This window comes from Brachyistius frenatus, unplaced genomic scaffold (assembly GCF_029030835.1).
Source record: "Brachyistius frenatus isolate BFR_SWC_R1_liver_20210118 unplaced genomic scaffold, ASM2903083v1 Contig_27, whole genome shotgun sequence".
NCBI classification, from domain to species: Eukaryota; Metazoa; Chordata; class Actinopteri; family Embiotocidae; genus Brachyistius; species Brachyistius frenatus.
The window spans coordinates 2,494,849-2,518,948 of NW_027210626.1; the positions used below are offsets into that span (position 1 = coordinate 2,494,849).

General features: G+C 42.9%; 1 protein-coding gene across 1 annotated transcript; it reads right to left on the minus strand.

Moving 5' to 3' along the window:
• Nucleotides 1–3,093: 3,093 nt before the first annotated feature.
• LOC138620920 (matrix-remodeling-associated protein 5-like) lies at nucleotides 3,094–19,746 on the minus strand. The gene is made up of 11 exons (XM_069698570.1): nucleotides 19,530–19,746; nucleotides 19,185–19,314; nucleotides 17,519–17,760; nucleotides 16,748–16,899; nucleotides 12,439–16,004; nucleotides 11,149–11,290; nucleotides 10,264–10,399; nucleotides 8,785–9,972; nucleotides 8,442–8,649; nucleotides 6,874–7,092; nucleotides 3,094–6,639 (listed from the first exon to the last, which is right to left on the minus strand). The coding sequence occupies exons 1-11, from the start codon at nucleotides 19,721–19,723 to the stop codon at nucleotides 4,465–4,467; spliced, it is 8,352 nt and encodes a 2,783-aa protein (XP_069554671.1). The 5' UTR covers nucleotides 19,724–19,746; the 3' UTR covers nucleotides 3,094–4,464.
• Between the last annotated feature and the right edge of the window lie 4,354 nt (nucleotides 19,747–24,100).

Here is a 24,100-nt window from a genome sequence, read left to right on the forward strand (position 1 = left end):
CATCAAAACAAAATGTCTTTTTCACTCCAAAGTCTATCGTTGTTCTAAAGTAACATTAAAGATATGAAAATAATGATGCTATCTGAGGCCTCTCAGTCGGTGGGGGAATATTTTCAGTGTAAATGACAGCCAAACTTGAGAAATGCCACAGTTTCGTTACTGATTGCAGTTTTTGTGGATTATCAGTAGCAGGGTACATTTTGAAATCAATCTTCCACCTGAGCACATGTGGTTCACTGCAGAGTGTAATTGAGTTCCCATCCTGGCAAGAAACACCCTGCAGTAAAATGAAAACTTATTTTTGTATGCATGTGTTTTGTAGTTGAGCACAGACACACAATGAAAAGTCAGAGCTACAAACACAGATGACTTGCTGTTGTCTGTCTTGTCCCTGTGATTCAAACATGAAAGCTGGGTGGACTGTGACATGTGTCTTGTTGACATGTCAAATTTAGCTGGCATGACTAATCTATGATGACACCACTGATGTGAATATGTAAAATGTGAGCAGATCAGATGTAGCAGCAGTGGGGGTTTTGTTGCGTGTAGTTTTGAGTTTCCAGGTAGAGCATGTGGCTGGAGTCCTGTGCATGTATTAGTTTTCTTTTCTATTGTTTCATTATATGATATCACAAGTAATAATATTACCATTAATACAGTAAGTGGCTGGGCTTATGCACTGCTGCTGGACTGTAGATTATTAGCATTAAAGGCTTGGGGCACTTGTGATCGTCAAATGTAATTGAAGTTAATTTGCTTCATTACTTTAATATGGCACGTGACGAACACTGAGAGACAGTTTTGACAACGCTGTATAATATAGATGCTTTGTTAATATGATAAAAGTGACAAGACAATAGTGCTCTTGTCAATAAAGTCATGCTATTGTCATATATTTACAAACAGTTCAGTCCATCCAAGAGCACTGTACCCATTCTGTACTGTGGTCATGGGAGAGGAGGCTAAAGTCAAAGTAAAACAGATGCAAAATAAAATGCCTTTGTGATTGCATGAAAAAAGGGCATTAGCAATATATATTTGCTAAAATGGATCACAAACAGGAAACCATAAAAATTGATGGGCCACAATGGATGGAAATTCTCCAACATTACAATGGAGATAATTCAAAACATGAGAAGCCTCCACAGAAAACAACTGGCTTCATCAAAAATGGAGCACAAAGCACAGCCCTAATGCTGCTTCATTTCCCTCTAGATGCACAATTTAAACTAAACTGGCCAAATCACTGGGTGGTGCACAGCAATGATTCTAATTAGCAGTGTCTTTGATCTGTGAACAACTCACATCAATAAGCTGCAGCTCTGCAGTCCTGGAAATAGTTATACTTTTTTTTTTTTTTTTTTTTTTTTTTTACATTTAAGTTATTCACCAACTCTCAGTCTCTCAGGTTTGACTAACAGCATCACCAGGTTTAGACTGAATGTATTGATCACAGAGCATTTAGTCCAGAGCTAAAACCTTTTGGAACTTTTTAGCCCTGGATGAGCCAGTAGATTGTTAAGGAATGCTAAATTACTCGGCTCGTCTTGGCCTCGACGTTGGAAGTGGAGGTGACTTCACTGCACCAAAACCTTTTTCCTTTTTTAAATAGAGACTTTCAATGATTTTAATTTCTGTCTTTCATTTTTCCCTCCAACATAAAGAATGTATGCTTTCATTGCCGAGTTATGCGAGTGTCAAAAATGAAAAACCTGTCTCCTCATGTAAGCATCACATATTGCATGTCAGAAATTCTGATGCACATGTGTGTGCACGTCGACCTGGTTCACTAGCAAGTGAAGTCAAATTAGGCAAGCGGATGGTTCAAGGCAATGTCACAAAAGCTTAAGACTTTATTTCTTTTCAAAACCTCCCTCTAAGCCAGCTAGGTGCCCGAGAGAGAGCGAGAAAAACGACACCTGCAGATCTGGGAGGTGCCTTTTAGTCTGCAGAGTAAAAGCACACTTCTAAAAAGTGTCCTAATGTTCATTGCTTCGTGCTCCAGTTGAGCTAACTGCAGGAGCCTATTTTACTTTTTTTTCATTTGGCCGTTATACAAGCATGAATAGCGAGCCCTCATTCAGAAATGCTCTTTCATTTAAGTATTCTACAAATATTTGCACATTCAAATTTTCCCATATGATTTGGCACTTAATTCAAAACAAAAATTTAGAAGTGCTTCACAACTGGGAAAAGTGAATATTTATGTTTATCTATTTGTACCTGTAGTCAGATTTGGTTTTGAAGTAGACAAGGCATCTTGTTGCACAAACATGGTGAATATAGTAGTGTGTAAGAAAAGGGTCTAAAAGTTGTAAATTTACTGTATGCAGGGTGTGATGGCTCTGTTGACAGCTCAGGTGTTTTTGTGTCTTTGCTTCGCAGAGGTTCTTAGCTGGACGCCCCTCATTGCAAACCTTTGGTATGTATAGCTGCCATGATTTGCTTAAAAAAAAAAAAAAAAAAAGTAGCCAAAGTAGTTCACCATTACGTCACACTGCTCCTGCAGATATTGTCGTGATTAATTTAAAGGATTAATATTTACTGCACTCACAGTGTAAACACCAGGTGTGAGCTCATGCAGGGAGGAGCGTGGAGTTGCTCCGCAGGCTGCTGTGAGTTTTATTGCGTTTCCCGGGGAGAGCAGGATGATGTCATCAACATGTCTCATCTACAGTTAAGACTCCATTTCCTGGTCTGACAGCTGAGCTAGGGATAAGGAGTTTCTGTTTTCATAATATACCCAAGGAAAAGTTTCCTCCTGCGCTCTCTCACCCTCCCACAAGGTGTTTTCTTTTCTCACTGACTCTCCGCACAAAAACACTCGCTGTTGACATTTCATGGAGTAAACACTTTCCGTTCTCTTCCATTTTTATTTACAGTATAAAATGAAGCTGTTACAAGTATGTCGAGGATTCCTCAATGGCTTGTGAGACATCAAACACGCATAATAATAGTTCAGAATTTCCTCCTGATGACAAAAAACAGGTGTATCACAACAGTCTTTACAAGACAAATAATTTAAGGACACGATGAAAACATTAAAAAGCAGAGTATGGAAACATATCTATATATATATCTATATATATATATATATATCTATATATATATATATATCTATATAAACATGAAGTGCTTGCTTTGTGCACAAAATCAGAGCGGGCTCTTGAAACACACATTCATACAATCTTAAATATCAAAGGAATCACGAAGAACATTCTTCAAAGAACTGGCTGTTGTGTTTGTACGAATAATTTGTGCTAGATCTCATTCTCCCCCCTGTTGCTGTAAGAATGTGAGAAACAGTCAGTGGTACAAGATACTGTCAGTCACAAGATTACTAAAAAGGTTCTGAAGTCCTAAAGAGGCCATAATAAGAAGTACTCTATCATCACAATAGTTTGCAATTTCATGTGACACGTGAGAGTACAATACAAATAATGCTGCCCTCTTAAGTTACTGTATGCTACATATGCAAAGTAAATAAGGTAAATGCCAACATGACATTTAAATCCAAATGTGTTTTTTGTCCTAATTTGCAACATTTCCTTTATAAAAAATATGCTTTATACACATCAGATCAAACAGAATAATGTTACTGTATGTGACATCAAACTGAATTCTGTATGTGACTGCAGAGAATTGTAAATCAAAAATAACTTCACTGTGCAAGAGTGTGTGGTCTGTTTGATATTCAGTGACTCAATGATACACTGTATTTTATATTACACTAGTTCAGTGCAAATGTCTGGTAAAGTAGTAAAGCCAAGTAAAGCATCATTGTTTAGGTTTTTGGTTTTGTATTATTGAGTGTAGCAGTCATTAAAACTGCAACTGTGCAAAAAGGAAGAGTGATTTTTCAGTCCTTCACATGAGGGTTACAATCTTAAAAGGTTTCAGCGTTTTTTTACATAAATACTCATACTGAAGTCCTGTTTTTGGATTGTCAAGGTTCATTTTGTCCTCCCTACATTTTAACACAAGGTAGGGATAAAAAGACAATTTTGCTGGGAAAAAATATTGCAGTTAGCTGTGTTCCCTCAAAATACCCAAGGGTTTTTATAAATATGGGCACGTTTGCTGCATTTATGAAAGGATTTCCAAATGGCTTTTAAGCCAAAGAGACAGGCAGCAAGGAACAAAAGGTTAAATCTGTAGCACCACCTGGAGAAAACTATACATTTGTTTATGCAGAGAAAAATGCACGACACTCAATCTGCAGACAATCTCTCAGCTCCTAATACAAAAAATACAGTATTGACAACAAAGTCACACATTAGAAATACATACATGACACATATGCTGTATGTTAGTAGTGTCCTTTCTGAGATTCAGCAGTATCTCCAGCACAGAGCTTTGCAGTTGCTTTGGGCATGAGGGACACGTAGTGTTAACGGAAGAAGAGGTCAAACAAATGGTGGAGTCTGTGTCTCCATCGCATGTGTGTGTGTTTGCTTCATCCCATTATATTACGTGTAGGTAGGTTGCCTTGGTGTCCACTCCTATTACATTTTTGGCAGTGCATCTGTAAAATCCTGTATCCCTACTTGTCGGGTTTTGTATGACCAAGGAGCCCTGAGGACTGAGATAGTGGTTGCCATAAATACGAGGCTGACCCATCACCCTCAGCTGTGTCAGGTCTGGTGTTTCCCAGGTAACAGTCGCGCGGGGTGTTGCTATGGTGAGGCAAGGCAGCTCCACGGCAACCCCGGGTCGCGTGTAGGTCACAGGGGAGGGGCCTGTTGTAATGCGTGGAGGGTAGGCGATCACAATGACGGGAACTGTGATGATTGAAACTGAGGAGTCGTAACTGGTGGATCTGCAGGTGTAGGTGCCTCGGTCGAACACGGAGGCCTGTTGCACTGTTAGTGTTCCATCTCCTTGGACTAAGTAATGGCCTGAGTCGCCACTCTCACCCATGGACAGCACTTTGCCGCTGGGCGTGGTCCAAGAGAGGGAACCCTGACGGTATCCAGGGGTTTGAGATGCAGGGCAAGTCAGGCGAAGGGTCTCTCCATTGATGATGCTCACCAATGGGGCCGTTCTAGTGCTCACTGCTGGCGCTGAGACACGGCCACCAGGGGCTGGAGGAACAATTGGACGAGATGTGGCAGGCACACTCAAGCCCCCGTGCAGAGGCTTTTGAGTATTTGGGACTCTTGGATGAAGCACAGGCGAACCTGGCCTTGAGTTGGAGGACTGGGCTGAATCCAGTACGTCTCTTGAGTGAGGCCCCTCAGTGGAACCAGCACTCTTCTGCAGAGGTCTTTCCACTGAAGGTCCCCTGTGTGGATATCTGGTCTCCTCCTTTGGCTCTAAGACCTCCAGATCCACCCGCATCGTCACCTCTCCTCTCTCACTTCTCACTACGCATACCAAGGTCCCACTGTCACTCAACCGCACGCCCCGCAGCACCAACGAGCCATTTCGGTGCACCGTCAGTCGGCTGCCATAGTAAGGAGCTGGCAACATGCCGTTACCGGGCAGTAACCAGACCAGACGGGGAGGAGGGGAACCTTGGGAGGGGCATGGTAAAATAACAGTTTGGCCTTTAACTGCTCGCTGCTTCACTGTCGTCATCACACCCACAGCAGTGTTGGTAAAGTTATTAACACCTGCATTACTACTTGAGCCACCACTGCTTCTTCTGCTGCCACTGGTCCCTCCTGGATTGGTGCTCCCACTAAAACCATTTCCTCTGGGTGTGCTGGTACCAGCTCCAGTATTAGAGGCACTGCTGCTAAAGCCACCAACATTTCTTGAAATACCACCTAACCTGCCATGATCTCTACCAGTGTTAGCATCATTTCCAGCCCGCCCTGCAGTGACTTCATTATTATTAGTCCCAGGATTCCTTTCAACACTATCTACTCTAACTGTGCCTTGACTGTTACCCACAATATTACTACTACTAGTCATAATATTGGGTCCATTTCTGTTTATTCCAATATTATCAGCTTTAATGCCAATATTCCTTGACCCGCCCACCCCAACACTGATTACGCTTCTACCAAGCTGTGTTGTAATTCCACTGGCAGGCCTGTTAAATCCATGTTGACTGTCACTCCTAGAGGCAGGATTAGAGCCACTGGTGGCTAAATTAATGCCTGTGTTTGGTACAGTGTTTCTTATCCTGCCATTACTGCTGCTGTTATTGCTGCCCAGCTTGTTTGTGATTCCACTGGTAAATCCAGACCGGATGATCTCTCCGTCATTAGTGTTGTCCCCCGATCTAATGCCATAACTGCTGCCAGGCCCACTGTTAGCGCTCCAACCTTCTCCTCCCACCTGGCCACTCAGTCCACGGGTAGAAGCCTCCACCTCCAGGCCCACCACCATGCTCTTTCCCCCGGCTGAGTTGCTCGATCGGCACGTATAGTTTCCGGTGTCTATCTTTTGGGCCGTACGGACCTCTAGAGTTCCACCTGAAACCACCACGACCCGTTCAGAATAATAACCAGATCCCAAACTTCGTGGAATGACACGATTTGCTGGGGAGAACCACATCACTGTCGGGGCAGGATCTCCTTTGGCCTGGCAGGGAATTGTTGCAGTTGCTCCCAGACGTACTTTGACGACATGGTAGCTTCTGTCATCGGTGAAGGTTGGAGCAGATGTCATCATGACCTTTACTTTGACCTTCAAGTAATGAATAGATTATGACATCACTTAACAGTTTTTGTTGCTAATTTTTGGACTTAAAAAACCAAATTATTGTGACAAAGCCAATGAACTGAACTCACAATAGATCAGTTGTTTTTGTGAAGGTGTAATTGAAATAGTAAAAAAAAAAAGTAGTAAGTAGTAACAATTTTTTTGTGATTGATCAGAGAAATGTCTGAAGTTTTCTTCAGGAAGAAATGTTTTCCTTACCTTCATGGTGTCTTGACCGCCTTGATTCTCAGCGTAACACGTATACTCCCCTTCTTCTCCCATACTAGCTGCTGGAACCAGTAAGGTCCCATTGTCAAACACAGTCAGTTGTCGTGCTCGCCCTCTTTCTTCCCCCTGCAACACACTGTTCACCATGGTTCCATCTGGTAGGCTCCAACGTACAGCTGGGTCAGGCAGTCCTGATGCCTGGCAGTCCACCTGCAGAGGATCAGTGTTTCAGTGACGCTACCATTCAAAGGTTTTTTCGATTGGAATGTAAGTTGTAAGAACTGTTGGTGAATAACAGCTTCTCTTGTTATTTTCTTCTCAGTAATGCAGACTTTCTGTGGCTATATGTGGGCTCTTAAAAAGGGAAATTCACTGCATAAAACCCATTTAACCAACCAGATATTTAAAAACACTCAAAAGACACCATTCAAATGCTTATAAATGCTTTAAATTTAAGCATTTGAAATTAAAAAAGTTAGAAATTGAATAAAAAATGACTATTTTCATTGAGCCTTTTAATAGTGATGTGCCCAGTTCTATCCCCTGAAGGCCATGTCGATGCAGGTCTTTGTTACTTTTTGAGTGAAAAAACATAAAATGAAGCTCTTTTCAAACACAAAATTAATTAAAAAAAAACATTTAGAAGCTTGAACTTTGGGACCCCAAATATATCACTGCCTCAAGACAAAATAACGCACAAAAAACTCAGCAGTGGGGGTGTAAAAGACGGGCGGACTATTGGGATACAGAAAACTTCCAATGACCTTCCCCTCACAGATTTGGGACATTTCCAACAGCATGAGATACTGTATACTATAACTTTTCAGTATGATAAATCTTAGCAGGGTGAAACTGAGTATTTATTTGGAATAACGCAATTCATTCCATAAACAACCAAAATTCCAAGACAATTGGAGTCATCCATTATTTTAACCAACAGCCCACTGGGCAGAAATTCACCAGGTTCTGCCTGCACATCAGGCTGAATCCGAAGCGTGTACGCAAGTAAAAGTGTACATCTTAAGAATAGACAATCGATGTGGGTATCTTATGCGACAGGACAGTGAGGGAAAACCCATATGTGTGTTAGTGAGCTTGACACAGGTCTCGTAAAGCTAAAGAGACATAAAGTTGATTATAAAAATTGTTCGTTCCAGTCAGATAAGTATTTGTTAACTTTACTAGCTGCAACAAGTTACAAGCTATTGTACTCGCCACTGTCTGGAATTGAATATAATGATACCCCTTAAAGTGAAATAAAAGGGGTGCACATGACTCGTTTATTCCATGTACTAATACATCTATTAATAAGTTAATTGTTAGTTCATTGTAGCCATTAATTACCAAAGCTGTGTGGCCCACAAGCCCCCAAAGATTTTCTTATTTGGACTGCTAGCTATTAAAGTTGAATAGTCCTAATCTATATAAATTGAGTGAACAAGACCAATTGGCATTAAAATGACTTACCTAATAACTGATGATGTTACCTGAAGAAACATTTTTGATTAGGAGCAAAGGAGACTTGTAAGTATAATTCCCATATTTTTTATTCTGCTCACCTTCAGCGGTTTGCCAAATGACACCATCTGATTGAGTGGTTGCTTCGGCTCGATCTTGGCAGGCTTGGTAGCCACGGTGACACGCAGGAGGCGGTAGTCATCTGCGACTTTGTTGCGCGCAATGCACAGGTAGTCTCCAGCATCCTTCTCTGTCACTGCCTCGACTGACAGGGTGCCATTTGGATGCACCTTCAGACGTCGGTCAAAACTTTAATCCAGATAGAGACACAAAAATACGTAAAAATCACAAAAAGGTAGACATTTGAATTCGTTGCCAACACAATCACCACAATATATAAAGATACAACACACAGAATTTGTAACCCACCCACATCCCCTGTACCTGAAGTGCATGTCCACTAGCTTCCTGCTGGGGGTCCTCCAGATAATGATGGGTGCCGGGTTGCCAATTACAGAGCAGTGAAGCTGCAAAATCCCCCCATAGTGGACATTAAAAATGGAGGGGGATGTAGAGACAATACGGGCTTTACTGAAAGGGGAGACAGGCAAGGGATGCAAAACAGCTGAGGCTCTTCTGTCAGTGGGGAGAGAAGAAGTAACTCTTCTGTTGTTTATACTGGGTGAGACTTGTGTTTTATTTATCGTTGCAGTGGAGGGTGGGGAAAGAGAGGAAACATTCTTTTTTTTTATGTTGGTGTAGTGTGTGGGGGCGGCAGTGACAGTTTTATTTATTTTTGTCGATGAGTTAGAGGAATTATGTTGGTGAGAAGAGGTTGGGGTGAGCGACAAGGTCCTGGATCTATCAGAGGGAGATGAAGGGGAGAATTTAGCAGAGCTGAATGGGTCTGAGGGTTTGTTAGGGATGATCGAAGTTCTGTCTTTATCTAGTAAAGATGAAGAAGAGGGTTTTTGTGTAGCAACTACTTTCCTCCTTTCATTTCCTCTTTCTTCCTCTGCTCCCCCTTCAATTTCTACCTTCACTGTCCTCTTATTAGCCCCCACAGCATTACTTGCAGTGCACTCATAGCTTCCTGAGTCCTTTGGCCCAACTTTTCGAATATGCAGTGTCCCGTTGGGCAAGACAAAGAGGTTGCCATGGAGAAACTGAGATGGGCGAACAAGGGTCCCATCTGGGATACGCCAGCGCAGGGTTGGTGGTGGGGCACCTCGGGCAGAGCAGTGAGCATAAACAGGCCTCCCTGGAGACAAGAGCAGGTGTTCCTCTCTGGGTTGCTGTATCACCGGGGGCAGCGAGGACACGTGTACGCGCACAGAGGCACTGGCGGCACCTGCTGAGTTGGAGGCCACACAGCGATAGACTCCTCGATCACTTGGTAAAGTTACTGAGATGTGAAGTGTTCCATTTGTGTCCATTCTGATTCGACTGCTGGAGGAGCCAGCAGAGGTCAGGACAGTACGATCGGGCAGAACCCAGGAGAGCAGAGGGGTGGGGATACCATCCGCCTGGCACTCCAAGCGCACTTCTCCGCCCTGATGAATGGTGGCTTCTCTGTAACTCGCCAGCTGCATACGAGGCGGGCGGGTCCAGACTTCCAGGGTAGTTAGCAACCTGTCATGAAGAAGCAGAGCAAACGCATACTCAATACAGAAACACATCAGTAAAATTCAAGTTATTAAAATATTTTAAATAGAAATATGCAGGCCATATGATATATTTTTGATATATCAGTTTGTAATTGTGTTTGCAAGCACATAAAAAGTAGGCATAATATTAGCACAATATGCATATATATGATACTCAATATTTAAATCATCTTATTTTGGGCGTCGCCTGGTCATTATAAGTGAATGGTGTGCTGCATAGCGCATTAATATGCATAACCGGTATCAGTAGTCTCACCTGTCACGACCCAGGAAGCTGTGCGCGCTGCAAATGTATGTGCCCCCGTCCTGCAGCTGAACATTCTGGATAACGAGGGTGCCATTTGGCAAGACCTCAAAACGCTGAGCCCTGGAGTGGATTGACATCACCGCTCCTGAGAGACAGACAGGAGAGAGCGAGAGACAGCAGCCATGAGTGGACAGAGCGAAGAAAACAGAGACAAATTGGGAAAGAAAGTTCGAGAATGAGACACAGAGACAGAGACGGCATGGAGACGGAGAGAGAAGCAGTAACAGTAGCAAACTGAATGGCACAGTGTGAAGTAAAATCAGTGATGCAGTGCACCAAATGTTCCATTACTAGCTTTCAATGTCTTTTCCACATGGCAAGCTAGAGAAAAGTCTATTGTGTGCATGCCAGTGTGTAATGTTGGGTGTTAATGTTTTTTTTTGTTTTTTTCATCACAGTAAAATGTGTTCATTTTACATAAATGTGTTTAGTCACAGTAAATACTGGAGCTGAGATTAATTTCCTTTCGAGTCAATGACTTCAGAATGTAAATACAAACTATTATTTATTCTGCTCTAAAGGCACGGTCTGCATAGTTTTGCCACGCAAATAACACATATGCAGTATACACATATCTAATATACTTAAAGATGGTAAATTAGCTTTTCTGTTTTCCAACATTATTGAAAATATAGGCTTTGAGTCTTTCCCAAGAAACCAGTTTAAGTGCTCTGGATATTTGCTTTTTTTACGTCAGGTCATGAACCACAATGTAATTTGAAGATATAGCTTTTTGTTCTGATTTATATCCTAATGCACTTAAGTGTGTTTTTGTTTATAATGCATCCATGTGTACATATATTCTCAAATATATCTATGTTGCACTGTGCGTACCTGTGGCAACCTTGGTCCATGTGATGGAGGGTTTTGGCTCCCCTTGAGCTTCACAGTCCAGCCTGGCAGTGCTCTCTGCTGGGAACGACACTGTTCTGATGTGTGGATCTGCAATCCTTGGTCTGGATCTCACAATTGGAGCCTATGCAAAAGATTTTAAAAACATATTATACTGGGAAAATGACATTATGGAAAATAGATTTATTGACTTATTAAAAAATAGTCATAACGAGAAGACATCTGTGAGTGGGGCTCCACTAATGAACATTTTTCAACTTGCAAAGCTGCAGAATTGTGCAGTTTTTAGAGTTTTAATTTTTAAACTAAATACCAGGCACCTGGAGGACTTGCACCAATGAAAGTGCATCATAATCATAGTGAGAACCGTCTAATAGCAAATAAAACGATGCAATTCTCTCCACAATGCAATCCACAGATCATCTGATCAAGTGCTTTCTGTGCAAAACAACATCCCACCCAAATGAAACAACAGACAGAGTCATGGAGGAAAGGATGAAGGATTCAGACTATAATAAGAGAGTAACACCTGACATATACTGGCAGTAATATGTAAATATCTCAGTAATACTTTTTGTAAAAAGTTTTGAATCGCTTTTTTATAAATAGTGAAAACTTGTAAGCAGTATTGTGGAATGACATTGGAAGTTGCTGCGATCCCAGATTTAGAAAGACTCATTGGTGGTGGCCCTAGAGACTCGGTCCACTGGGGCTTGCCAAAAGAACTTTGGAAATTAATTAACGATTGATTATTTGAAATCCCTCAGGATTAGGCTCTCAAAACACATAATGTTGTTGATTATGGGACATGTGTTTTTCATCTCTTCTTCAGATCTGACAGAACTCTGGAAAATCCATGAAATTGGAATATTGTCATAAACATGTGGATAAAGATTAGGCCGTTTTCACTTCAATTGTGCATTTTCTGCTAAGCTATTGCCCCGAGGGTTTGCACAGTTGCTACAGCGTGTGTGTGTTGTTATTTTCTGGGTCAGCACTCACTTGGAAAAGAAATGTTAAATTGAGTTCAACATACTGTATATGAACTGCAAACTACATTTAAAATTGAAGTCAAAGAAATCACTAAGTGATTAAATTACTAAATGATTAAAAGGGGAAAAAAATGGGGAAATATTAAACATTAACAAATTGCCCTGTCTTGGTTCTTACTGTTGCTGTACTGTATCATATGTGCTTGCTTTAGGACCCATTGTTGGGTAACACTCTCTTTAAATTAGAAATATGATATTATTTGAATTGCTTTGGACTTACCCCAGGAGCTGCAGGGAGCGAGGGGTCGGGGGACCATTTGGACCTGCTGTTGTGTGAATCTGGAATTGAATTAGCTCCGGGGTTCTTCCAGTTAGTAAGGGGTCGACTTTGGTCTGGAGCACCAGAAACAGGCCTCCATCTGGGGTCAACTAGACCAGGGCTTGGCCTCTCTCTGGATAACACTTTGGTGCTTGTTGATGTCCTTGTTGTGGTAGTACTGGAAAGTGTTGTAGACATAGCTGTTCTTGTAGTAGTTGGAGACGTTTTGGCCGAAATGGTAGTTGGAGTGATTGTAGTTGGAGTAGTAGTTGTAGAAGTAGTAGTAGGAGGAGTAGTAAATGGGGGGTTTCGTGTTCTGGGGATATCATTGATTGAGATTGTTGTACTACTACTAGTAGTGCTAGTATCAGTAGCGCTACTTACAGTAAAGGTAATGGGGCTAATTGTGGTGGTAGAAGTTCCAGTTGTAGGAATATTTGTGGGAGTAGTAGATGTCAGAATAGGAGTTGGGGTCGTGGTAGTAGAGGTAGGAGTAGTTGTAGTGTGTCTCGTAGTGCTAGATGTTGGAATAACAACAGTAGTTGTCGTAGGCATAGAAGTACTTGCAGTCATAGGAGTAACTGTAGTTGTTGTGGGAAGTGAGTCCTCAGCAGTCAAAGCAGAGGACGAACTTATAGTGCTGCCAGCATAACCAGAAGGATGATCTCTCTTGAGAGTGCTTGGAGTTGTTAAGGGTTTTGCAGTAGCAGTGGCGGTTATAGCTGCACTGGATACTGAGGAAACGGTGGAGGAGTGAACAGTTGAAGAGTGGGACTCGTGTTGTACACCAAAGTAATTCCTCTCTAGGTCTTCGCTGTGTTTGCTTGGGGGTCTATCAACATGTTTGCTTGAGGCTGTTTGTGTTTCTGTGGGTGTCTGTATGCCGTGTGTGAAGCTCCCGGTGTGTGTGTCTGTCATATGTGCTTCTGAAATCACAACGTTAGAGTGAGTGGGTGCTGGTGTGCTGAAAAGAGTGGACTCTTCAGTGTCTGGTATTGTGGCTGAGTGAGTCATCATGCCTGTGTGTGTGTTTGTAGGCGAGCGGGAGGGGGAGGGGGGAGTCAGCAAGGGTGAAGCAGATTTGGACGTGGAGATACCAGGAGTGTTGGAGTCAGGCGGAGACGCGGGATTCGGAGACACTCCATGTCTAGCCGTCTTTATATGGTCACTCGTTGTCAACAAAATAGCTGGAGATGTGGCTGTTGACACCAGCGACAACATATCAATCTGATCCGTGGTAGTGTCAGGTGTCACAGTATGTGACCTTGGGTTCGCAGGGTCAGGGAGAGGTTGGGCTGGGGTCAAAGGTCGACCCCTGGGCCTGTTGATGATTCGTCTTCGCTGTCCAATCCTCCTGCGTGAGTTCCAAGGGCTCTGAGGCCGTGAGTTGGGAACCAAATTAGGGACAAGTCCCTGTCGAGGATTCTGAGGTCCGGTTCTGGTTGTGTTGAGGTTTGCTCGTCGTGCGTCTCCTTCCACTGGTTCAGGGACAATTTCATTTGTTCCAGACGTTGATTTAGATGTGATTGGTACTTGCTGTGTCACTGGTTTTGCTGCTGTCTCTGTTTGTGTGTGTGTCTCTGTCTCACTCTCTACATCTATCGCTTTTTCTGTTGACTTCTCTGTGCCTTTCTCTGTCTTTGTGTACGTGTTTGTCTGTGTTTGTGCATGAACAGGTTCAGTGGGCTGTTCCTCTTGGAGAACTGAATCATCAACCGTTGACCCTTCAGTTTCTGCTTCCACCCCTGCTCCCTGAGCTCCAGCTCGTTCTGTATCATCATCATCATGTTCCTCAAGTCCTCTGGTGTCTGTATCTTTGCCTCCTTGGACTGGTTCAGCCGTGGGCTTTGCTGTTGTGATGGGTTGGCTGTTGTTAGTCTTTTGACGTATCTTAGCCAGGAGGTCAGCCCATTTCTGAGGGTCTATCCTTTGTTTGTTTGTTGTCACTCTGTGTCTGTTCTCAAAGCGGTTTCTTCTCTGGTCAGTGGATGAAACAGGCCCTCCACCTCTTCTCAGGGGGCCTTCTCTCACAGGACCACGCCTTCGTGGGTTTCCAATTGGAAAATGTCTGTTCAGATTTGGTTGGCGAGATATCAGACGCTTTCTATTGCCAACAAGAGTTCTCTCTTGTTCTTCTTTCTCTCCATCTCCCGATCCTTCGTCCACTTGACGTAATAACGGCGCTCGTATCTTGGTTGACCGGCCAGCGGCTGACTGTGGCCCTTTGGGAAATCTCCCAATGGCGGGGATGTGTTGTGAATTTAATATCAGCTGCATGGACAGAGAATCCCTACCGTACTGGTTGACTGCAATGCAGCGATAGTGACCAGCGTCCCTCAGAGAGGGGCTAGGCAGAGAGAGACTCCCATTTGATTCTATAGAGAGTGCACCTGAAATTGCTAAACCCCGCCATATAACATTTCCATCAGGCAAAATCCAGCTCATGTAAGGTTCTGGTGAACCAGATATCCTGCAGGACAGACTGACATGTTCCCCAACTTTTCTAGTGACAGGAGGTCCCACTTGCTCCCCTGAAAGTGGAACAGAGGACTCCTCCACTGCCAGTCGCACCGGGAGAGCATCCACATCCCTTCCAGCCCAGGCAACACAGTAGTATATCCCAGCATCTGAGAGCCGTACTTTTTGTAAAAGCAAACCAGAAGCTGAGGCCCGGAGCCTACCATCTAGGCTTCTGGAGGGGGAGATGAGCTTGGATCCATCTGAGAGAATCCACTGTACTTTTGGGTTGACAGAACTGAGAAGAGGGCAGGATAGCTCCACTTTACTGCCTGCTACTGCTGACAGTGCTGTGGTAGTATGATTAGTCGAGATTAGCACCCATGGGTGAGAAGCCAGAGAGGCTGTTGAGAGATGAAAGGTAGGATCGGGACGAACAGAAACTCTCGTTGAGTATATAAGCTGAACTTTATGTCCATTAGACTGCGCTCTGTTCAGCTGAATGCTAATGGCTGGCTGTAGTAACCATTGTGGTCTGGCTTTAAGAGAAGCTCTGACTCCAGTGTGGTAATACCCATCTGTCTCTGCCGCCTGCCTGTAGCGGAAGGCCAATGCCGGGGCTTTGCTCAGCATGATCTCCCTCTCGAGGCGAACAGCAGTCTCACTGTAGTAAGCCAGAATCCTCCAAAGTTTCTCATAGTCCTGCCTCTCCACGGGGCACTCCAGGGAGAGCGACAGAGCGAGTGGGAGAGGAGAGGAGGACGTCTGGGAGAGATCTGGAGGAGGAGCAATATCCTGGGAGTCGGACGAGTGAGTGATGTTGCAGCTCAGATCAACACTGTTCCCTTGCTGGTCTGATAGACCCAGAGAGGCAATGCCTAAAGGCTCTCTGAAGGCCTCACTTGATTGGATTTCACTGAGTTCTGTCTCCAAAGGTGTTTTTTTTCCTCTTTCCCAGATGACGGGTGAAGTGCACGACAGGGCAGTCTGCTCAAGCAAGCCCTGGCCTTCAAGAGAATTGGGCAAAGCACAGACTGGACACTGAGGGCCACTGGGGCATTTCATTAGGCCTAATTGAAGGAGAGAGACAGAACAATTTAGACTTAAGAGGCAATCTTGCCACTGTCTGTGGCAGATCAGCAGTGTATAAATAACATCGTAGAAACTATACAACTATATTAGTGCACATTTCAGCTGTTTGCACATAGTAGGGTCATTTATTAGTCATGCCAGCTCATTTTAAGAATCCATTACACTTTATATCTCTTACTAATTAGGTATGGTTACTTCATGTAGTCATGAATAATAAATATGCATCACTTTATTATTACACGGCAATGATTAGCCTATATTTCAGCTGCCACACATCAGTGCTGTCATCACGGATTAGTCATGGCAGGTTAAGTCTGGCATATCAATGAGACACATTTCACAATGCAGCACGTTTCTTTACATCTCTGTAACAGCGTCATGGAAGAGATGGGAGAAAAGGACTATGAACATGTGACAAAAAGCAGTTGGAGAGTAGTGGCCAAAGGTATCGAGATAACAAAACCAGATGTATTAAATAGGGAGTTTACCCCATATCTCATCTCATCTGGATGGATATGATAGTCCTTAGTCTCTGTTTATAGGTTAGAATTATCAACAGATAAACCCATTCCCCATGTTCCCTCTCACTACATCTTCCTCTCTATCTCTTCTCCTTAGTCAATCAAGAAATTTCCATGTTGCATAAACCAATAACTGAAAACTCTAAAAGTCATGTGCATGTGGGAGACAAAACAAATAATTTTTCAGAGATGATAGTCACCTGGATGAGCCAGAGCCCAAGTGAGAAACCAGTTCATCCTACAGTCACAACTCCATGGATTAGCCTGCAGCACAAGAGTCTCCAGCAGAGGTGCTGTTGCTAAAGTGTCTTTGGGCAGAGTGGTTAGACTGTTGTTGGAGAGGTCGAGGTGTCTGAAGGAGGGAAAGATAGACCCAAGAAAAAAAATTAACCTGAGAAGGGGAGGAGAGGATACAGAGGTTGAATCAAAGTCAAAGGGAATTGATGGGAAAGAGAACGGTTACAGGTTAGAGATAAGAAAATAATCCATCATTTTTACAGTTTTCATCAGCACCTTCCTGGCCTCACCCACGTTATATGAGTGGATAAGAAAACGGATGAAGAGATGCTGCAACAGTTTTATGGTTTGAGATTTATTCGGCTAAATGCTAATAATCAGTGATGGAAATGTTCCCTTTTTTTTTTATAAAGCTATTAGTTTCTTTGAAGATGCAGTCAAATGTCCCATTACTACCAGAACTGTGCAGCAATGTTTTGCTATTATTTGTTCCCAAATCAACCTATTTCTTCTCTGATTTTGACTGTCACGACTGCACAGATCAGCAGATTTATGATCAAATGGCCCATTTTTTTGTTGAGGAACTATAAATTTAGTTGACTGTTTTTATTTAAGTCGACATTCCTTTGGTGTCCTCGCCGTCAGCACCACAAAAAGGCTAAATCTGATGACTTTTGAAATCAGACTTCCCTAACACTGATTATTACATGATGTGCTTATGTGTAAAAGCCCACCTGAGTGTTGAAAAGTAATAAGTATTCAGTAGAGACAGTGTGCACAGAGTCTGAGGGTGTAGCTGATGCAGCCTGTTCCCCTGCAGACGGAGCAGCCTGAGGCTAGGCAGCTGGAGCAGGGCCCGGGGGTGAATGTGCTGGAGGAGGTTGTGATCCAAGTACAGGCGCAGCAGTGAGGTCAGGCCAGAGAAGGTCAGAGATGAAGAGATCTCTCTCATTTTGTTATAGCTTAGCTTCAGTATCTGTGGGGGTAGAGGAAGTGAGCAGATGAAATGAAAGATTAGAAGAACTGACATCAAGGCAGATTAAAAAAAATAAAAAATAAAAAAAAGTCTATGCTACAGTCATAAATCTGTCACTGGACACCACATGCTTGTGAATTTAATTCATGTCACATGCAAAAATGGGAAAATTAGCCCACAGCAAATAAACAGACAATATATTCATGCTGTGAGTTGGACCAAAGCAGGGAAAACTAAGAGGATATTCTGGCACTAGGGGTCTACAGCTTTCTGAATATGGAATTTAGCCCTTTATCCCCAACAGGAGACTCTGAGGAATCAATTACTATTCCAGTCGTGTGTGAAGAACCCACCAAAAGTTTAAAAAGGCACACCATGAAAATCAGGTTGTGCAATTTTGTTTCTGTAAAGCTTTTGATAAATCTGCCCTCCAAGGAGGCTACCTAGCTGGAAGAGCTCCTGCTGCTGACATATCTAGCACGTGAAGATGTCAGCACAGGGAAATATGGATCCTATTATCACAGAGTGGCAAATATATCAGCATCTGCCTGGGAGATGAAGGGAACAATTGTTTGTTGAGTAATATCACTTCCCCTCGGACGGCTAACTCTGCCCTTAGGTTGCTGCTAAAACGTCCAGTGTGTTTCCTGTCACTGAACAGTGAAAAGAATGATGGCACATAAATTATGCATTGCAGAATTAGAAAAATGTGCTATAAATGTTAACAGAGTCGTGTTGACTGTTATATTAATTTCATAGCTTCACAGATCAAAGCTTTACTGTATGAATCCGTTTGTTAATCTTTCAGTACGACCGCCACATTTAGGCCCATTTACCCGTGTAGTGTCAGCTCCAAACCTTTTCAACAAATGCTATACGTCTTGATAATCCCTGCATTACTCATGTTATTAAAAACTGAAATCTTCTGACAAGCAGTTTAAATATTTTCATCGGTCACAGTTAAGAGAGCTGCACCGACTGTAAACTGCAAGTGCTGCTGTGTTTGAGTCGGTAGTCCTCCCTGCCTGAGGCTGGAGAGTGATGACAGGAAATTTGGACTTTTTCGCATCCTGCAAAAACCTTCATCTCCAAAGAGTCAAAGGTTAAAATATGAGAGGAGGCAGTGATTTATGTTCGTAATTAACAGAAGTAAATCTTGTAACTGATTGTTTGGTTTTGGTGAAGGACAGTTCGGGACCCTCAACACTGACTGCCGCTAGCTTCCTGAGAGACGAGAACTTCAAAACAAGAAGAATCCTCCGTACGATGGCTTCCTATCTCCATGTCATACATTTTTTTTTGTTCACTGTCAAGTCCACTGTTTTGGGTACGAATTAAATTCCCCATTTCTTCAATCATGTTCTGTAACATCAACATGGAGGGCCATGTAGTGCATGTCGTTGGTGCTCTTCTTCCTTTTTTACCTGCAGTGACTTCATATCTCTGAACACTGCATCTGGAAGATGATGGAGGTCATTGCTGTGGAGCATCAGAAGCTCCGTCTTCTTTAGCCCAGCCAGAGACATGTCATGGAGCCTGCTGATGCTGTTGAACCTGCAGGGAGTACAGAAACAGCACTTTCAGCCTGAAACATCAATACGTAAACAAATATTTTTCCATGTCAGCTCATTACTGGTTTGACACTTAAATCCAGGCTCTGTAGGTGTGTTGCCAAGATCAATAAACTTTAGCTCGGAATCTTATTTGTGTCGGTGAATATGTGTGTGTGCATACTTGCATATTTTGCAAGCACGTGTGTGTTCCCATACCCGAAGTTAATGCGCCGTGTGTGTGAAGGCAGGCCAGGAGGTACAGTCAGCAGTGAACGGAAGGTGCAGTGGACTTCGTTGGCCTGGTAGCAGTTACAGCTCCTGGGACACGACTGCACCCGGGGCACCATAAGTGTCAGCACCAGGAGAGGCAGCAGTGCCGCCGGCACACACATACTTCGATACATCTTCATTCACAAGACGAGACGCTCCTCTGAGAATATTACTGCCAAAGAGAAAAAGGAAGTCAAGAATAATGCAGAGGAGCAAAATGCACTACAACAGTAGTCTCTCTCTCTCTCTTTCTTTTCCTCTCACAGCCCCAAACCAATAATTTGACTCAAAGGGCTTTGCCATCTGTACAACAAATGATACCCTCTTCCCTGACACCCACTCTGCAGCTATACTGGCACATTGCACCTGTATCGAATGTTACAGACTTTCAATGTAACTACGCATGCGCATATCCGGGGGGGAGGGGGGGATTAGTTAAATGACATAAATAAAAGTCAAAAGCGCTACACGATTGAGTCTTTAAAATTGGAATAAACAGAACGTTAAATTACAGAAGAAACGTCCCTTCCCTCCCTCCCTCTCCCTCTCTCTTCCTCTCCCTCTCTCTCTCTGAGTCTCTCTCTCTATCTAATTTCACAGAAAAGCACTTAAACCATTGAAATTCATCAAACCAACTGTAGAGCCATCGCTGCGAGAGGCTTTTCAACTTCAGGTTGAAATTACAGTAATTTTCGCTCCGTAGCAACAATACTTCGAGATGAATAGATTTTTGTAATACATGGTCATGGTTAATAAAAGCATACCTTGAAATCCTTTGGTCCGGAGGAGTAAATTATTTCACGGAATTATTCATATTGCCCATTAAATGCCGATTTTCATCCAGTTGCACGGTTCGGGAAATTGTATGTGCACTTAACCAGTTTATTCATCCATCAGCTCCGACACTAGGAATAAAATCCCCCAAAAAGTTGTCACCTTAGATGTCACTGAGGAGAGAGAGGAAAACCCTGTAAAGTAGTAGCACTTTTGTCAACTCCACAAAACAAAACTTAAAAAGGAAATACCTTTAGTTACATCCAAGAGGTCTTCATGTTCGTCTCTGCAGAAGGAAAGTCGTGCCAGAAGCTGCAGGCGGACTATTTGCAAACGCGTCTGGCGCTGCGTGAATGTATGTGTGTGTGTGTGTGTGTGTGTGTGTGTGTGTGTGTGTGTGTGTGTGTGTGTGTGTGCGCGCGCGCGTGCATCAGTGTGCAGGGCAGTGAATGTGTATTTGAGTTTAGGGAAGGGGACTGGACTGAAGTGAATAGTGACGCTCAGGCAGAGGGGTTTATCCAAGGAGGGGCTTTTTGGAAATCCAGAGGTAACAAGTTGCAGCGCTTTAGGCTGCTGCTCCTCTCAAATCCTTAAACTGTATGTAGGCCAGAGAAACGGACATCTTCATGATGAGCTACAGCTCATTTTATCATCTGATCTTTATCAAACCCCTCTCATAACTTTTCTAAGAACTGCATCTGCTTGTTTTGTGACCTGATTTGGGGAGGGCTGCTGGCTTTCAGTTAAAAACTTAAATCCTATTTCTTACAAATATTTTTTTCCCCCTTTTTTTAAATTTTTTTTTGTTGTTGTTGGGTTGAAGTTACAGCAGAGCCTCAATGATTCATTTGTAAACACAACATTTTTTTTCCCCCATCCTCAAGAATGTTTTTTACATCTATTTCTATTCCATGTCTGTTTAATGTCATTCACTTTACTCAGTAGGACAATAAAGCACTTTAGGTTTAGGAGATTCTCATATGTAACATAAAGCATAGTCCCAGGTAGTTCTTGTGAAATGTGTTAGGCCAACTAAATAAGAGACAATCCTGTCTTTCGTGTGATCTCGGATTCTCAGGCACCCCATAATCATCAGACCTCCTTCTGAGTGACTTAAATGAGGGAAGAACAAAAATAGACTGATGCTCCTCAGCTGTTATCTCCTGTAAGTAACCAGCCACCCTCTCTGTGTTTTTGCATGTGAGTAGCAGGCAAGTAGGCAGCCCAGTGGCTGTTTTCACATTAGATTGTTCATTTAAATAAGATTCTAACCAAATTTTCTTATACAGAAAGAAACATCAGCATACATGTGGTGACTCGACTCACCACAGGGGGCAGCAGCGCCGGAGAGCAGCAGCAGATGTGAGAATAAGGTCAACACTGAAGACTTGAATTTTCACATCAGCTGCCTGAATAATAGATTGTAACTTTAATCTCGAATGACTGTTTATAGCCCCCAGCTCGACAGTCGACAAGTGAACATCCTCAGACGTCTTAGCGGTTGGGATTTGATGCTTCACAATCACCAGCAAAATTCCCTCTCATGTTTTTCAGCAGATGATCCAGTCCTCACCACCGTATAACCCTCGTCTCCGTAGGCAATGTTGGTCTGTGAGTGCTTAGCAGTTCTTATGCTGCACTGATTCCCTGTAGCTGTAATATGGCTGCAAAAAGCATTAGTTCCAACTCACTTCATTGCAATACTCATCACTATTATTGGAATGTATTGCTCCATAAATGAATTACTGTCTGTCTGACTGCAAGCACGTAAGGAATAAAGACATAATGTAATATTCATGGCTCCCTGGGGGGAGGTGAATGAATGAATGAAGGAAGGAAGACAGCAGGAGTAAAGAGAGTGAGGGTTAAAGGCATCATGCTTTTGACTTATGGACAATAACCAGCATGAAATTAATGAATGAGTCAGTCAGTGAATTCATAAGTGAATGAGTGATGTTGCTGACTTACCCATACAGAAGAAACACATGAATTTTATATGTGCTTATGTAATCAAATGTGACCACATACACATGTGATTGTGCACATGTGAAACATATACTGTATTTTCTCCATGGAAAACATGTGGTAAACATTTTTTGATGGTGTAATGTGTGAAGCCCATGTAGATTCTCATGTAAAAACCTCCCTCCATATTTCCCCCCATGTTATCATAAGTTGCAACAGGTGGAAAACATTTATCATACATGTGATCACGTGTCCTATGTGGAAAACATGGGAAACTCGCACAAACGCTCATTTACAACCATTGGTAGGCCAATGAAATTAGGAGATGGGTTTGAGAGGAATATTTCATACAACAGAGTGTTTGGGTGCAGGAGACCAGTGTTCACTTCCCTTTTGCTTCAGTGAGTGAGGACAGTTTTTTTTAAAGCAGCCTTTACTGTTGCCTTGACAAGGAGTTTGCTTTGTAAATCTTTTCCCCACTGTTTGTGGTCAAGAGGTGAGCAGAGCCCCAACAGTCTCTCTGACAGAGCTTCAGATGTCCTCTGCAGAGATGGGGGAACCTGTCGACATGATGACCAACTCAGCACTCCATCAATCAGGCGTCTGTGGTAGAACAGCTACGCGGAGGCAACTCTGAGTAAAAGGCACATGACAGCTCGACTGGACTTCGCCAAACTGCATTCAAAGGGGAACTTTTTTTTTTTTTTTTTTTTTTTTTTTTAATGAGTCAAAAACGGCAGAACTCCATACAGTTTTTCTGGTGAAGACAATGCACTGCTCATCATCTGACCACTACCAACCAAATAATGAAGCATGGTGATGGTATTATCATGCCATGGGGGTGCCTCTCAACAGCAGGGGCAGGAAGACTGGTCAGAGTTGAAGGGAAGGTTGAATGCAACCAAATGCAGAGAGGTCCTTGAAGAAAATCTGACCTGCAGTTCATGCAACCTGACATTGGGATGATGGTTCTTCTCTCAGCACAACAGTAAACCAAAGTAAACACCCACAAGAACACCAAGGTTGCTTTGTGGAAAGTTTCTGACTTCCCTTGAGTGGCCCCACCAAAGCTTAGACTTAAACCCTCACGAACATTTGTGGAGTGACCTGAGGATGACAGTTCAGAGAATCTTTCCATCTCATATCATAAAGCTTGAAAGGACCTGCCAAAAAGAATGAGATAAACTGTCCAAATCCAGGTGTACAAAGCCTGTAGAGACTCACCCAGGAAGACTCAAAGATACAAGAGCTGCCAAAAGGGACTTCTGCAAAGTATTGGATTAAAGGTCTTTTGTAAATGAAAGAATGTAGCTTTTGATAAGGATCCAAAATCATATTTCTTCGTGAATGTGTTATTGAGTGTATATGGATGTGGAAAAAAAGGCCCATTTTATCCATTTAGGATGCAATTAGCAACACAACAAAGTGTAAAACAAAATGCGGGGATTAGAATCCCCTCTGAAGCGACTGTATCGTCAGTCTGTGAAGTTGTAGTCTGACTGTCTGTGCCTGCCAACCAGACTCTCCCACTGAGATTTTTTAAAGTAGACTGGTCATCAGTGCCCTTTATCATTTTGCCTCTGGGTAGTGGTGCTATCTAGGTCAACTAATGGAGTGCTGATTCATGAATTCAGGAAGTAAACAACTTATTGCCGCGACGAGGACAGCTCGCTGGTACATAATTTCAAATCATGTGCATTATAAATTCTTTTTGATCTGGCTTTGATGTGTGTAAAAAAACTTCTTTGAAAGTCCTGACTAAAAAAAACATAACATTT